Source organism: Tachypleus tridentatus, chromosome 9 (genome assembly GCF_004210375.1).
Source record: "Tachypleus tridentatus isolate NWPU-2018 chromosome 9, ASM421037v1, whole genome shotgun sequence".
Taxonomy (NCBI): Eukaryota; Metazoa; Arthropoda; class Merostomata; order Xiphosura; family Limulidae; genus Tachypleus; species Tachypleus tridentatus.
In genome coordinates this window covers 120,101,864-120,120,159 of record NC_134833.1, presented here as the reverse complement: position 1 = coordinate 120,120,159, position 18,296 = coordinate 120,101,864, and the positions used below count along the sequence as shown (strand labels likewise).

Sequence of the window (18,296 nt, the reverse complement as noted above, 5' to 3'; positions counted from 1 at the left end):
TTCACAAAAATCTTGAGTTCAGAAATAACTTCTGTTGGGCCTTAGCCAAGGTTCCCTCTTCAATTCAATTAATTATTAGTTTGTGAATTAATGTTGCAATTTAGATAAATAACTTAAAATATTACAATAAAGACAATGAGAAATGAAAATAAGTCTACGTAATTAAAGAAACAGGTCATAACTCTTCTTTCCAGTATACAAGGGAAACAGAAAAATAGTGTTTCAGTTTTTCATAAATATAACATGTGTAAACTCTGGTTCTATCACAACATCCAACTGGAATTGAAAAACCTATACTCAATAGTATAAAACATAATACGATCACAATTTTGAAAATAAACACCCCCATAAGCACACAGTTTCTAGTATTCTGCTAATTAAAGTCTGTAACATGAAAGAGAAAAAAGCTAAACAGTTTTCAGGACACTACATATTATAGACAAATAATGTATCTGAATCAACTGCTATTCAAGACAATATTTGTACCAGTTTTATATCACGCATGAAAATAATCAGTGTTAATCCAGGGATGGTCTTAGTCATTGGAGCCCCGGGAAGAATTCAGTAAATGGGGACCCCATAATGACAAGCAAACTCAAAAGTAAATTAAAATGGATAGCACTAGGGGCCCTTTCATGTGTGAGGGCCCAGGCCATTGCCTAATAGGTAATACTGCCTTTAGGTTAATCACACTTAAAAATGATGCTCTAGGACCATAGTAACCTTCATACCACTTCCACCATTATCAAGCATGCTAAATCTGATGACCACATATACATACTAAAGTTTAATAGAACTATATCCATTGTAACAAGATCCTGGAAAAAATAAAGATCAATCTTCATCACAGACCTTGACAATCTTTCCACAGACCCAACACTACAAGGAATATCAGCTTCCTTGACCACTTTTAATCACAGTACAGGCACAAAACTCAGAGGTAGACAAAACTGTGACCCAAGTTTCTCTGGCTGCTGTTCTCATAAAAATAGCCACTGTTTTTAAATTGTGACAAGAAACTTCTGAATATCTATCAAATCTTTGTTATCTTGTTAATAGTACTAGAACATTTACCCAGCTACATCATACTATCTTTGGGGTTAAAAGGTTTTTTTCTTACTCACAACCTTCACTACACAGATAAGGACATTGCAATGGATTACCCAAAGGTATGATTTCTAGGCTCAATACTTTCCTAAACACTTAGCCAAACAAAGCTCTCCATATTCATGGAGAACTTAGACTTCCTTTTTATTTAAAGTGCAGTGTCCACAACTATCATTTAATAGTCTCATTATGAGTATCCTCCTTGAGAAAGGTTTGTGACTTATTTTTAAAGCCAAAACTACACGATGCAGTATAACAGTATCACATGGTCAGGAAGAGTTTACTGTAAATCAAACACAAGTTCTAAACACATCACTTAAGACATTTACATCTTCTGCAAACACAGTACTGTATTAACATATGAAATAAGATTAACTTTCTAAACAAAATAAAAATAAATATCCTAGGAATATACATTCTGGAGAATTAGTTGAAATCCTAGGCACTATTCATGATTTCTACATAACATTTATGAAATTAAGTACGAAAAGAATGCCATGACTTTTCAACAATTTAATTATCATGAGAAATGGATGAAGTTATATTGTGCTCAATACACAGTGACACACAAGACATGAATCAGTCATAAGAAGTTAGACTGGATTTTATTTTAAATGCTAACACAATTCCTTTTTATACACCAGTCCCATTCATTTCCTTGACTCATTGGCTGAGATGCTGAACTTGTTGTGCATATCTGTATCCAGGTAAGATAAATGGTGCTTACTACAGGTTTCTTAACTTGTAAGCCTGGTAAAGGAGGAAATGAAGTCGGTTCCAGATCAAATTTGGATGAATCAAGCTTGACATCTCTATTATCTAAACCTTTCACGTCATTGTCCTGCTTTGAGAAACATATCAATCAATTAACTTTACACAAGCTATAAGTACATAATGAAGCTCACAATAATAAACTGAAAACAAAATTATGTATGAAAATTTTCTCAATTTCTAACAAATACAATAATATTAAATTCAGGCTTTGAATTCATATGAATTATCAGAAAGGTTAAGTTTCCAGTCAGAATACATTTAGTGTGAAAAAAAAAGTGACAACTAATTATTAAAAATCAAATATTTAGGTTTTCAACACAATCCAGATAAGCTGTCTAAACTGCTGTTACATGTACAAATGTAGCATACTTTTAATTGTTTCTTTTGTTAAATTTTCCACAAAAATACTTTAGAGCTAGTCATTTCTAATTTAGAAGTGGCAGACTAGAGATAAGACAGCTAGACACCACAAGCCATAGCCAACCCTTGGACTACTCTTTTACCAACAAAATTGAGGATGGTCATATTACAATGCCCCCATGGTTGAAACAACAAGCATGTTCTGTGATGGTATTCAAATCTGCTATCCTTAGATTGCAAGTTGAGCACCTTGACCACCAGTCCTACCTTTCAGTGATATGAAATTTGGATAGAAATATTCCATCTTATAAAACACTAACAATGACAAAAAAGCTTTAAATTTTGAACCTACAGTGGTAACCTCAAACCCCATGAAAAATTAAACATTTTCTTTAGAAAAACACAAGTGCTGCAGTGGCTCACATACTTCATAATTCAAACACAAATCTCATCTCCATTTTACTATAGTATAATACTTACAAACTACCCATTTATGATCTTACAGTCCACAGACTGTTTACAATATGGAATTAAAATGTATTTGGTGTTTCACACCAATAAAAGTAACAGATATATTGTGTTTGTAACAGATATGTGTTTGGACCAGTAATTTCTTGATGCATTATTATTAAAAACTCTACTTAGTTTGACAAATCAATTTTCTTGAACTACAGATCCTGGACAAACATGGAAAAGTTTGTAGTTTTACTTGTTAAACAAAACCTTTCCTGGCAAACAATAAATAGCTATGGATGTATAGTACACACTGAATAACACAAAAGAAGGAATTAAAATAAAAGTACCATGATGGAATCATATAGAAATAAGAAAATGTATATGTATATTTATTTTTAAACATAGCACTACAATAATTATATAATATTATTACATAAGAATTTTATATTTCAAAAGCTGCTAGAAATACTGGTTTGTTTTTTTACAGCATTTTAACCTCTTTAATATGAAGTACAAGTAATTGAGCTCTGGTATTTATTAACCCAAAATAATCTGAAAAATTCAGGAACTTGGAAAAGCTTAACTGCAAATTAGTAAGTAAGATAATCTCACTTTCATTTATAAGTGTAGATAATAATGTAAATTTCTAACATACTTAAGTGAGAAAACAATATCAAAAACTAACTCAGGTACTTAATCCATATTCCAAGATCAGCTCAAGTATCACTATATAAATAAACACAAGACAAAATAACATTAATGGTTTAAGTCTAAAGATAACACAGATTACAGAGATGCCAACTATTTCAAATGACTGAACGTAATGATTGTAGACAGAGCCCTTTCACAGTTTTAGTCCTTTTAAATTTGTCAGAAACAAGACAATTTGGTGAACAAGGCCTCTTTTTTTCCCATCTTGTGAACTATCGCATTGGTGTTTCTATGCCGCTTAGAAAATGAGATATACCCATCGACACGAGCGCTGATTGGCTGACAAGCACTGATGACATAACTATGGATTCCCCCACGAACCCAGTAGGAGAAGCACTGCACTCAAACTATCGGTAGATGTTGGAGATATAAATTTTTTATTTCAAGCAAACATGATTATCGCAAGTAGCCATTTGGACTATGTTTTATATTTATTATCAATATTTATTTGTATCTCATGAGAAATTTTCTTTTCACCCCTTTCAAGCCCTGGGGGAACAATTTATCACTTTATTGTATAGGCCTATATAATATATAATAATTTGGGAGTTGCAACAAGTAATATTTGTCTGTATGAGCATACAGTCATAATGTACCCACCAAAATCATAATGATTATGCTCAAATCGTAATGGTTGGCATCTCTGTAAATATGAATGACAATTATAAACAATGTTAAAAGTGACCCCCGTTGGCATCAATAAAGGCTTGGATCCTCTTATTTTGTTTCTAAACACTGCTATCAGTTGCTGGCTTGAAATAAACTGAATAGACATATGATTACAAAACTGCACAGTGACTTTCCGAACAACCTGTATAATATACACAAGCAAGACTTATCATTTTGTACCATAGTAAACTGCAGAGATTCAAAGCTAAGTGAAACACCCTCATATGTTACAAATTCTATCCACTTTGTACAGATTATAAAAGAAAGATAACCTCACAAAACACAATGATTGGTTTATTTGTTTCCAACCTTTCTGCTAATGTACCAGTCCTTGAAACACTAAACACACTATGTCAACAGTTTGAAAACCATAATAATAAAACTTCAATTTTTCTATATCTGCACAGCATATTTTAAAGATGAAGATAAGTGCAACCAACAACAAGAAGACTTAGCCACAGGTTCATCCTGATCACCAGTAACTCCTCAACCTCTATATCAAATGTTCTGAAGATAATGCTTTGAAACAAACATTCAAAGACTCAGAGAATTAGGTTCATATATATTAACAATACATAAAATTCCAAATTTCACAAACCAAATTTCATAAACATACACCATCTTCTAACACAATTCAAATTAGAATGAAATAACACTCCCACTTTTAAAGATGATAAATATCAAATATCATAACTTGCATATCACAAGAGTTTATACATGAGACATACTAGTAAGCAGAGATCAAATTATCCTATAATTTTGTAATGTAAGGATGAGAATCACAGAATGTTAGACCCCAAAATGGACAAGATGGCAACACAGATGATGCTAGGAAGAAAAAAACATCATAACCCTCCTTGACTAGAGATCCCATGAAAATATTAGAGACATTAAAAAAAAAAAGATTAATAATAATAAACAAGAAAATTATAGAGATACAGTCATACTACCTATATACACCTAAGTTCTCTATCTACTGAGGTGTCAGCAAACTTTCACAGGCCACTCAAATCAGAAGATCCACTCATTTACCTTTAACTTTTAAAGCAGTTTTAAAAACCATGAATTCTTAACTGATGCACATGTTTATAACAAAAGAAAAAGCCTTTTTTCTATGTCAAGCTTATAACTATCATTTAGAATGTGGTAGCATCAGACATTACTTTTACAGGAAGTGACTGATGTGTGTATGCACACGTGTGTTTGAATGTCATGACAGTTTTAGCACTAATGATTTTTTAAACCTCTTTGTAGCGTAGTTATACAAAGCCAGTTAAAATGTGCTTGTTTTTTTGGACATTCTAATTTACAAAGTAAGATATTTATTTTCTAAAATACATATATGAAAGGCATATAATTCTCGTTTTGACAACAAACTTAAGAGAAAAATTACGTCTAGTCAGCAAAACATTCAAGTGTAAAACATCGTCACACAGTACACTGGTGTACAAGAATAATCTAATGTAATCCTCTGTGATGTGTTGTTTTTCAGGGATATATAAAATGTGCATGATACAAGTCAGGTCATAAAACCATAAAAATTAAAATATGTGAAAAAGTAGGTTTAAAATTGTAAATAAAAAAAAAATATCAAAATCTCCCATTTTGTTTGAAATTATAGTATCAAAAAAAGAAAAAAGGTATTGTTCACTTTATTTTATAACTTTCAAAATTTCATTTTAATGTAAGTTAAAGATTCAGCTATAGTAAGCATAATAATAGAGACAAAATAACAGATAAAAGTAAACTTTGATACTCATTTAAGTTAGAGGTTATGCTTTTGCTGAATCCCACTGATATTCACAGATACATTTTCACGATAAATACCTTATTGAAAATGAGATTTTCTGCAACTAACAAATTTTCAATGCTTGCTAAAAGTTTTAAAATTTGTGAAGAAACATTTGGTAAGTTCACTTATAATACATGGAGTTTCATGATTTAAGCTAGAACAAAATGATCAACCCATCAAATAATGGCTAGTGTTATGAAAATATGTTATGTTTCTGATTATTCGAACTATCCTGTGATCAAAATTATAATTAAAATTGAATAACATCCCTAAAATAATCAACTAATCAAAATTAATGTTCTGGTTATTACCATTTTGATTTATACAGACTATCAAATAGCATACAATTTTAATAATATAAAAGTACTAATAATAAAAAATTAAGTTATTGAAATATTGTCACCATGTTTGTTTACAACTTCCTCATAAATGTAGACAAATATACTGAAAAAACAGAATGGCCAACAAAAGTCAGAAATCAGGAGTACAAAAATACAGAATCTATAATACAAACTAAACAAAATTATGAAATGTGAACTACACAAAAAAATATATCAGACTTTTACATTCATTTCACTGATAACACAGCCAATCTAACAGAGAAAACCTGCACACCCTCTCAAAACCAAAAAAGTAATTAATGGATTTGAATCTGAATTGGGAAGACAGAGAATGAAGGCACAATAACCTTTGTAACATATCCCGATCACCACCACCATACAAACTGTTTCTATAGAAAAAACAGAAGATTAGCAGATATACATTTATCAAAACATGGGATATACATTTATCAAAATATAGGATATATATTAAGCAATAGCTGAGTTAAAAAAAGGGAAATAGTGAACAGACTTACGCTACTAACCATGACAGTAATACATATTTCACTGCCGCTCTCTTATTACAAGTACTTAACACTAAAGATTATTTTCGTACGAGTAAATACATCAATTCTATTAAGAAATTCACGACATGCTTGATTTTGATTCAACTTTTGAGTTCATACTTTACAGACTGGGTATCAGTGACACTTCCTGCAATTTCTTCTGCACATGGGTGCAGCAGTGAATGTTATGTTATCAGTGTACAGATCTGCCAACTTCAACTGTTCATAAGATTCTTTGGTCAACTTTGAAATGTTTCATCACAAGCTGCATCATGTTTAGACAATAAAGTAGGTCAACAACACCAATCCTGTTAGTTTTGTACTACAGTTCTTGACAGGACTGAAATTTCATTGATGGCTAATGACGTGCTAATATCTAATGGAACAACAAAACATCACTTTTTCCAGCACTGTCAACACATACAACTGCACTATCTGGTCAGGATCTAGTTTACATGTATCATATGATAGTTGAGTCAATTTAGTGTGGTTTGACGGAATTGTTTTCAGACCACACTTTTCTTGATAAACCTTCAGGACATCTATTACACAGCTGTAAGGTACCACGAATGGTGTTATTATGTATTACAGTGCTCTTCCACATAATGATAAACAAGCAACACTTTTGTAGGAGCACTCATGAACAGCTACATTGTTCACCAAACTTATCACCAAATGATTTCTGGTTGTAAGGGTACCTGATATCATGTATACTGTAGGAAGCCTTGCACAATTCCAGACTGAGCAGACCAACATATGAAATGAGATAAACATTGTTGCCATGTCTTCTGCCACATGGATGCAACACATTCTACACACTACAGGATCACATTTTGCTCAGTTGCTGCAATTTATCAGGCTTTGAATCAAAGTAACACCACTGGTGGAAAAATGTGACAACTGTAGCATTTGCACCCACATACTTGCTACCCTTGAAACAATATCCCTGAGCAATTTCACCTTTCTGTATCATACAACTTGTGAGATATGGTACAATAAATTGTAAAATTTTGTCATTATAAACATGTATGTAAACAGAAAATTTTAATTATAAACAAATGTTTCATTTTCACTTTATGGTAGTCTTAACTGACAACAAACTAAGAATTAGTGTGCCAGACCTTGATTTTACAACAGGAAATGAATAGTTATCAAACACACATTTATAGTATATATAAAAACTTGTATATGAAGAGTATTTGAAAACATGCATTACAAAATGCTAGTAGTCCTATAAAAGTTAAATTTTCTTGTTTACAACTTAACACATCCCAATTTATTTCTAGTTCATTAAACCATATTTGACAAGTCCAAATACAAAGCCTACAAGAAGCAAGAGGACCAACTTCTCTCAAATTATAGTAGGAAATACCATTTTTCATTAATTGTAAATATTACACCACCACAAAGAGCAACTTAAAAGCTTACCAACTAATAATTACTTACAGCTTTTGTGTTTGTTTCATCTTTTCTCTTCCTTCTGGGGCAGTTTCTGCAAGTCAATTAATAAAACAGTAAATTAAAAGATTACAACAGAAATGACTAGTATATATCTTTTCTTAAATAAACAAATGTTCAAACAGAGTCAAAATAACTAAAACCCACAACATGAAACATGTAAACCTATATTATAAAAAACCTTCAGTTAAAAGCATCTTTATTTAATAAAATAAGGCTAATAAACTAAAGGATCCAAGCCTTGAAAATAGGACCATAGTCCATGTACAGAATAGGCACAGTGATGATAGTGCCTGAGCAGATAGATTTAGCTGCCATGTCTGCAAATGCATTCCCGCAAATACCAACGTGGCCTGGTATCCAGAAGTAGACGCTAACGAGAAACGGGCCAGTCAGTTTTGAATATCAGCGAGAACAGGGTGTGAGCCAATGTGAAGTGATTCCAAGGTCAGCAGAGAACTAAGGAAGTCAGTATAAATAGTGCAGTAGGAGTACTGCTCAGCTTCAATATGATCCAGGGCAAAAGATATGGTGTACAGTTCAGCAGTGAACACAGAAGCTGTAGAGGGGATTCTGTGCACAACCACTGAACCGCAACAAACCATGGCAGAGCCCACAGAGTCACCTGATTTTGAACCACCTGTATAAATTGGAATAGAAAGGTTGTTCGAAAGATGTTCAGTAAATAAAAGACAGTACTTCCAATCGGGAGTATCTGCCTTTTTCAGATGACTTAAAGGTCACATTTGGGGGCTGTAATAAGCCATGAGGAGATGGGCTTGACCAGTGGATTCTGCAATGTTTTCCAAGGACAGACCCAATTCATCCAATTGCACCTGGATGTGAAGGCCAAAAGGAGCAATGGCAGATCATCTGTTTTGAAAAAGTAAGGCCCACTGAGGAAGGAAAACATCCCCAGGTGGGATGCTTTGGTAAAAAGTGAATTTTCAAAGAATACAGTAAAGACAGTTGCAAGCGGAGAAGGTGCAGAGAAGGTTCGTACTTTAATTCAAAGGAAACTTTACAAAAAAAAACACTTAAACTGCAGTTTTCATATTATGGCAAGTAGATCACATGACAAATCTCAAGTTCAGCAGTGATTCAATCTTACCCACATAAGCTGGCAATGTACAAAAGTATCTAGATGCTTATGCATGCATGTTTAAACTACTAAGATGCAAGAGCCTGCTGTTGCAATCACTTGGAAACAGATATAAATTTTCCCAACCTTTGATGGGTTCCAGGCTCACCTTCTATACTTTGCCTTTAGAACTATAACATAAACATAGTTAGTTGACAAAAGTGTATACAGTTGTTAGAAAGAGTTCAGCTTACACTATACTGCACTAATGGCTAATTTGAAATTAGCTTGCAGTTTTCCACACAGTGTACACGTGCCATTAATATTGTTGTCTGCTTGATCAACTATAGCACTTATGGTGGCTTATTACCTAAATATGCTACAGCTAGAGACAGTTATACTGTATTTAGATTTTATTATTTTAGTTACTTATGTATTATGTGTGTGTTTTAAAAAATCACATTTGAACAGTTTAATGGTTTTTATAAGTTTAACTTGCTGCCTTGATTGTAAGATGGCTCTTACACATGCCATCCTGTTTAGGCAACAGATTTCTGCAATGAGTCTGACAAAATAACTTCATAAAGCCCTGCAGGCAACATCTGATGTACTGGCATAAACAAAGAATTTCAAGGAAAATTAAAAATAAATTATAAACAAAAACTACAGATGTGAAATTATGCATATAAAAAATTAAGACAACTGTAATGAGTTTCTACAAACAGTTAAAAGGTACGTACATACCTGTTTGTTAATTTTAACAAGTTCACTACGCTGTATATTGAAGATAACATACTTATTGATACAACAGAGAAAACTGAAAATAAAATCTAAACATCTGCCTTATAACAAAAACTTTTGACATTCAACAAGTTCTGGGGAGTATGTAAATAAAATGTAAAACTAAGATTAAAAATATTTTTATGTATTATATATTCAGAATGTGAGTGCTTATGTGGATTTGAATAACAAATTAATTAGAAACAGAAGATAATTTTTTTAACTACATATTTTTAGAAATGTTCTTGACAAATTTTAAACAACTTGATCCACTAGTTTTATTTTTGTAACAAAATATGAGAAGAGTGACATTACCTTCTCTTACAGAGAATATGGAGATTATATTTATGTTAACAAATGTACACAGAAATAATATATAATACATATAGCATATCAAAGTATTTAAATAAAAATGTAAAACTACTATTTAAACCTTTGTTGTTTTGACAAATCTCTTCCTTGGAGTTCATTCACTGACATAGTTTGGTTGGCTACTTTGTTATCAATGGCTTCTTTGGTTCTGCTGAAAGACCTAGAGACTGACTTTACACCATAACTTGAAGGTGATGGGCTCGAGCCCCACTGTCCTTGTTTGTGTTGAAAGGAGTACCGTTTTGAATAGGAAAATACATCTTGCATGTCCATTCCCATGTTGTAGGGGCTGCAATATGGATATGGTAAATAACCAAAGCCACTCATTCCTTGGTTAATCATGGGTGCAGCACCATGAGGATTTGGTGCAAGTAACGTGGATTCTTTTTGTTCTAAGTTTAGTGAAGTATGTTTGTGTTGGTGTTGATATATTTGAGGCTTGTGACTTCTGAAACAGGAAATATTAGGCATACAAAAGTATTCTTATATTGTTGAAAAAACATACTTAAAAAACAATTTTTTAAAAATTACAATAATATCCCACTCTAAAACAATCTAACAGAATTTGTGGCCATCTTTCGAAACTCCTTACGAGAAACAAAATATCTGTAACTTAAAGGCAGTTTTTAATTTCTTTTTTACTTCTTTTGTCTTTAAAAATAAAACAAAAGCATTTATAGATATTCTACTAGAAAAGACTAGACTGATAATTGTAACGTAAAAATAAAACAACCATTATTAAACACTACTACTATTAATTGTAAGGGTTGATTTTCCAACAAAAGGAGGTTGAACTTTTTGAACTTTTTAAACTTAAGTTCTTTAAACTATAATTTTGGCTTACTTGATAGTTAAGTAACAAATAATACGAAAATTAATAATATAAATTATATATGTATCTACGCTTATGGCCTAAACATTAAAAACAATGTGATGCCATCTACTGAATGACACCAAAAACCAAAATCCACAATGAGATTTCACATTTTGAGTATTCAATATTCAGACCATTAGAAAAAGAATTACTGTAGATACAACAAACGTCTTTATCACAGATCACAAGTTAACATTTTCATCAACTGAAAATGTATTTCCAATAATATTTATCTTTTCTGACACCAACTATTTCTCTACTGACATGGTTTCCATTCCATTCCACCTGAGCATTTGAAAACACTTGCTCCAGTCTTTTATACCTCATTTGAATGCCTTAGACAAATTCTAATTTGCATATTTCTCCACCAATTTCAATGTGCCTTCTATACAGATGCTACACATAAGCATCTTATCATTCAATAATGAGAAACATTTTTACTACAACATGTGTAAGCCCCAATTTTGCAAAACTCATGATTTTGCCATTTCACGTCAGTTTACAGTCATGGAGAACTTTATTTTTCTCCATTCAAATGAACAAAAAAAAAATTAGGCAGCTGAATTTAATTGGATCCCAACCTGTAGCCACAATGTGATATGTTTCATGCCACCAGAACAATGAGAAGTAAGCAAGCAACATCTAAGTGAACAACCATTCTTTTTCCACCTGAAGAAGTTCAAAAGTCAACAACTCAGGCTCAAAAGGACAAGATCATGTATGTCATACTCAACCAAAGGAGCAGAACACATCCAGTCTGGAATAATTAACATCCATCCTCACTCCCCAACCAAGTGAGAAAGGAGTATTCCACTTGCTCCTGGAAGAGGATGTGGAACTTATGCTCAAGCAAGGATCTAGAATGGGAACACTTTTCATTCATAATTATGAAAAGATAGTGGACCACCTTCCATGTATTATATACGAAACTGATATTTATCAATGAAAATGGCCATGCACTCCCAAACTACATAGCTTTGCATCAATTCTGAATAAGAATTACAAGTAGGCAGGCCCTCAGAGAGGCTAGTGCCACTCATAGTGACATCTGGGAAAAGCATCCAGGGACCCTAGTAAGAAGGCATGTGTGTGTGTTCTTATAGCAAAGCCACATCAGGCTGTCCGAGTCTCATAGCTGGGAAAAAGCCACATGAGGCTATAGCAAAGCCACATGAGGCTATCTGCCGAGTTCACCGAGGGAAATCAAACCCCTGATTTTAACACTGTAAATCTGTAGACTTACCACTGTACTAGCAGGAAAGAGTAAGAAGACCCCCAACTTTGTCCTCTTCCCCATGAGTGGAGGAACACACTTGAACACTTAGAATACCTAAAAATAGTAGATAAGGATGCCTGATATAAATCCACTATAGATGAAACAAAACCCTTTCCAAATACCAAAGTTAGAAAATAGGATATGATAGATACTTCTGGATAAAGAGTGTTTAAATTCTTTTTAATACACCAATGATGATAAATATTCCATTTCTGTTAATAAACAATTGCAGTTAACCTACAGAGAGATTTAGTGAATAACAGAGAAACTTTAGAAATTAAACCATTATGTCAAGCAAAAGACCACAGAACTTCCAAGAACAAAGACTGAATTTTCTGAACATCTGAGCAGAAAAAGTCTGATCAAGGTTCTCTCAATAGATTTCCAATGTGGAAGAGATGGACATTTCTGTAGACACTGAAAAAGCAGAATCCAAACTGAGCTGGTCAATAATGTGCAACTAAAAGAACTTGACAATCAGAACTCGTGGAAATAGCCAAAAATAGGAGAAAAGCATGCAGATGTAAGCCTTTCCAGTCCTGACTGTACACATTTACTGTCAACACTTGAGGATAAGGTATTGGACACCAAAACAACTGCAGCTAAGAATTCCAATTAGTCAAAAAAGCATCAATCACTGGAGACCTGAAATAAGAGCAAATCCACTCATAACATTGAACTGGTCATTCAGAGTCCTGGTGCAAAGTATCATCATAAGTTGAGAAAGTTTCCATTGTGAAGCAAGGGAGATCTAAAAAAATTGGTTGAGTCAAAATAGATCCATGATTAGATGCCAATCTCCTGTCTTCTTGGGTACCATGAATAAATGGGAAATTATTGCCAGGAAATGGAACTCCACTTGCTGTTGATCTATTGAAGGTGAAAAAATAACTGGTAGAGCAAACAATTGTGGAGGTGATGTAAGCTGAATGACTTACCCTGAAGCCAGAACATGAAGCACCATGGGTTCCTGATTAAAGATCTAAAGATGTCCAGAAAGTGATGTAATTATACTTCTGCTCCCCTGCCTCCAGGATAGTCACCAACATCTCTCAGAATGGATGGTATGGGTATTAACAATTTTACTACTACGGAGAGAACAATGTTTTGAAATATTATTCTCCCCTTATCAATAAAAGTGTTAATACTCATACCAGCCTTTCTGAGACATTTTTATTTCAAGTGGGTTTCTCGTCATCAAGAGTCACTAATGTCATTGTCATTGATCCATCTGAGTCAAAGATCATCAATCATATGGATGGACTCTATTATGGGAACCAAAGGAGGGGGTCAGAAAACACTATGGACTAATACTCCCAAATGAGAGCCAGAAAGACAAGAAGTTAATGATAATAAAGAATGTAAGCAAGCAGTATAAATTCAGATTCCAAGATCTCTGGAACTCCAGAAAATCATCTGGGATAGATAAAAGGAGATTTCTGTACCTCCCTAAGGGAAAAAGATGGTAAGTGTGTCTACCCAAAAAATCCCAACAGCAAACTAGTTATGAAATAAAAAAAAAAATCAGCAAAATCCCCATTTTGTCCTTAAATTGCTAAGGAAAATATTGATAAGATTCAGATAAAAGTTGGATTGAAGATAAATGCCTCAAGACAGTTGTGAGAGTAAGGCAAATCCAAGAAAACTGATCTATTTAAAGTGATCACAGGTCCCAATCTAGATGTCATAAGTCAAAAAGATGGTCCCCATCTGCTGAGAATCTAAATAGACCTCCTGCTGGCAGTGATAAGTCAAAGTATACTGATCAGATAAACGTGAGGAACAAGGCATAGCTATCCCATCATGCAAGAGAATGAAAATTCTTCCAGCATGGGAAGCAACATCAGAAGGAGGAGGAAAAACCAAGTGGTCACTTGCCATCCTTTCTGCTAATAAAGGAGTAGAGTTAAATGCAATAGGAGAAACCTTTAAAACCTTACAAATTTGAGTAACCAACTAAATAAAAGGGGTTAGAGGTAGATCAACAAAATTATCCTCTGTTGAAACTGACCTAGTAAAAAAGGAGCCTGAAAAATAGTCTAAATTCTCTCCAGATGCTTCAGAAACCTTCCTCCCAAGAGACATCATCAGTCTGCATCTCCATCTTGCAATGGATCATATCACGAACATCTTCAAGTGCGAGTAACCCCTCCCTAGGTTGCTGACGAACATCAGACAGAAGATGTAGAAGAAAAGATGTCTGACTGACCTTTGAGGTAGAAACATTAACTCAGGAATTCATATCCATTAGTAAGTTTCTTTTTGTTAAATAATGTCTCAATACAAACAAAAGGATAAATACAGAAACATCAAAACAATCAAATTCACAATGTAACTAATCACAACAATCCCGTTGATCAAAACCAGTGCATAATCATTATTGAGAAAAAAGTAATTAAATAATCAGAAAGAAGTACTTATATACAGTACCTAGACAGAGGACATATTGAATTTCATGGATAAATTTGCAAATTAGAATTTGCCTAAAACATTTAAGTGAGGTATAAAAACTGCAGCAAACATTCTCAATGCTTAGATTGGCAACAAGTGGAAACCATGCAGTACAAGAAATAGCTACAATGTCAGCAGATGAAAAGTATGCTTTGTAATTTTAAATAAAATACTTTCCTTGTAATAAGAACATGGCTCTCATTATGGCTGTACATGAAAGTTTGATTACATCTTCACTGACAATTTGTAAATATAATACTAAAAATAAATGAGTTCTTAAGAAAACATTTTTTAATAAAGGGTGCCGCTTTTATTATATAAAAAACATTAGTTTATATCAGCACAATCGAAACATTTTTTTCAAGTAGTACTCACAAAATCAATCTCCTTTTAGAAAATATTCACATTTTTAATTCTTTTTTCAATGAGATATGAATATTAAGATCAGTACTAGCACCAACAGCCACCCATAAAATGGAATTTCTGCTTGTAGTAAATAAATTTTACATAAAAATAAATGTTTCTAAAAAATCAGAATCTAAGAGTTCTTTTTCTTTCCTTTTTTTTTTTTTTTTAAAGAAACATTTATACTTGGAATACTTACACAAAAATTCCATTTTTTTTTTTTTCAGTCAAAGTGAAAAATCATGAAAGATCTTTGTCCAATAAGTTTGGCTTTAATGATTATTTAGTCTCAAATTTGAATTTTGTTTTTCAACCAGATAAAAATGCTTCCAGTTTATAGAATGTTCAGTTTGGGTCGCATCTTATAAAAGTAATCATGTACAAATTAAACAAAGTAATTATTCAATCATTACCCAATATGGTCATTAAGTGCCAAAATGTCTGTTATGAAAAAGCATAACAGCTTTGTACAAAATTTCTTGATAAGGTTATTTGTTGTTTATGGCTAAACTACTAAAGCTATCTGCAACCATCCCTAATTTTGAACTGTCCAACACAGGAAAAACAAATGGCAAGCAGCACTCACTACCAACAGCTGGACCAATCTTTACCAAATAGTGAGACTGACTGTTACATTATAACACACCCATGGTTTAAAGGATAAATTTTTTGTGCAATGATTCTTAGCTCTAACCACCAGGCCCTATTTTATTATGAATAAATTATGAACAAGAAGAGCTGTCACATACAGCAAGGTTTCTCAACCCTTTGCATTCAAGTCCCACAAATGAAGTTGAAGACCCAATAAGTTAAGCAAGTCACAGATCTCCCAATCCCATGCAGCCCACCTTCACAACCCATCTGTTGAGTATCAATGATGTAGAGTAATCACAGTGTGCAAAGTTTTGAAACATTTCAATAATTTTGAAAGACTGGATGCTGATACTATTTAATTTAATGAACAAACATATTCAAAGGTTTTAAATATTCAATATTTTCTGACAACAAAAAAGCAAAAACATGTTTGCCTACCTTCCTGATGAAGCATGGAGCTCATGTCGTCCAGTTCCATTTAACACTGCTTGAGCAGGCAACCCATTCATTAACAAAATCTTTAAAGATAGAGATTTTTTAAAATTGTAATTATATACTTTAACTCAATATTTGACCATTTTACAAATATTTTGTAAAACTAAGAGGATATTCAACTAACATTTTAGATATGATCTATGTTATGTTCAGATAAATTACATTAAAAATTAATTTTCAAAAGTATCCTTTGTTCATCTGTAACATAGATACCTCTATACAAATTACCTAATTCTCTAAATATAACCATGTAGCAATTATACACTCCTCTTTTAACACAACAGCAAACAGTAGCCTATTTATTCTGTATAAAAATCAATTATTTTTTCCAAACCATAATTTCCATAGATATACTGGTATGTTCAAATTTTGCTGTTTACAGAGATGCCAACTATTTCAAATGACTGAGTGTAATAATTGTAGGCAAAGCCCTTTCACAGTTTTAGTCCTTTTAGATTTGCCAAAAACAAGACAATTTGGTGAACAAGGCCTCTTTTTTCCATCTTGTGAACTATCGCATTGGTGTTTCTATGCCGCTTAGAAAACGAGAAATACCCATCTACGCGAGTGCTGATTGGCTGACAAGCACTGATGACATAACTATGGATTTCCCCACGTACCCAGTATGGAGAAGCACTGCACTTAAACTATTGGTAGACGTCAGAGATACAAATATTTTTATTATTTCAAGCAAACATGATTATCGCAAGTAGCCATTTGGACTATGTTTTTTATTTATTATCAAAATTTATTTGTATCTTACTAGAAATTTTCTTTTCACCCCTTTCACGCCCTTGGGGAACAATTTATCACTTCATTGTATAGGCCTATATAATATATAATAATTTGGAAGTTACAACAAGTCATAATATTTGTCTGTATGAGCATATAGTCAATGTATACACCAAAATCATAATGGTTGGCATCTCTGTGTTTAGTGTCAAGTTAGAAGTTGTACTGATGTTAATTTTTGATTGGGCCTACATATTCACTGCTACTACAAATGACTGACTGTACAGTTAATATATTTTGAAAATAAATTTTTTCATCTTGTATTCATTGAACATACAATGCTTACCAATATAATATTTAATAATTTAACATCAAAAAGACTACCTTAATGTTTTACCAGTTGTTCTGAATGATGACTAAAGATAATTCAATGAAGTAATGATGTTTAAAAAAAAAAACAATTCTGATGTGTATTGAAATATAAAATTGATACAAAGTACAGTTTGCCACCAAACAGTTGTTCACCCAGCAACTTATCAGTATATATAAAAAAAGTGTTTTAATCACTACATCTTATCACATTCCAGCCAGGCTGATGAATTGTGGTATTGAATGGAAGGTCTTGTCAGCAACAGATATAACATGTATACTATGGTTAAAATATTATTATATTCTCTTTCACTTTCCTTCTTAAGTTCTTGTAAATATAGTTTATGTTACTTACAGTTCCATATTCAAATGTTGGTGGATTTGCAGGAGCACAATTCTGGATCATAGCAGGTGGATAAAATGGAGGAAAAACCTAGAAGAAAAAATACTGAAATCCAAAGTACTAAACACCTCTTTTATAATGCATTACATTTACAATCCACTAAAATGTAGCTGGAACCTAACCCAACTAGAATACATATATTCTAATGTACAAACCAATAATTTGACCAATTAACTGGCCACACCACTCTTGGTTATTGATTCACCAGGTTTCAGTTGTAGTTAATTTAACTCATTCCATACAAACTTAGT

General features: G+C 32.7%; 1 protein-coding gene across 17 annotated transcripts in view; it reads right to left on the bottom strand.

Moving 5' to 3' along the window:
• Nucleotides 1-18,296, bottom strand: part of LOC143226198 (uncharacterized) — a 110,825-nt gene that overhangs the window by 33,253 nt on the left and 59,276 nt on the right. For 9 of the 17 annotated variants that reach the window (XM_076456857.1, XM_076456853.1, XM_076456861.1 and 6 more), the window contains 5 exons: nucleotides 17,998-18,075; nucleotides 16,485-16,564; nucleotides 10,508-10,894; nucleotides 8,202-8,247; nucleotides 1,730-1,951 (listed from right to left, as the gene is read on the bottom strand). In XM_076456857.1, coding sequence (XP_076312972.1) covers nucleotides 1,730-1,951; nucleotides 8,202-8,247; nucleotides 10,508-10,894; nucleotides 16,485-16,564; nucleotides 17,998-18,075 — 813 coding nt within the window. The remainder of the gene's footprint in view (nucleotides 1-1,729; nucleotides 1,952-8,201; nucleotides 8,248-10,507; nucleotides 10,895-16,484; nucleotides 16,565-17,997; nucleotides 18,076-18,296) is intronic. The other 8 variants (XM_076456863.1, XM_076456859.1, XM_076456860.1 and 5 more) reach the window with 4 other exon arrangements.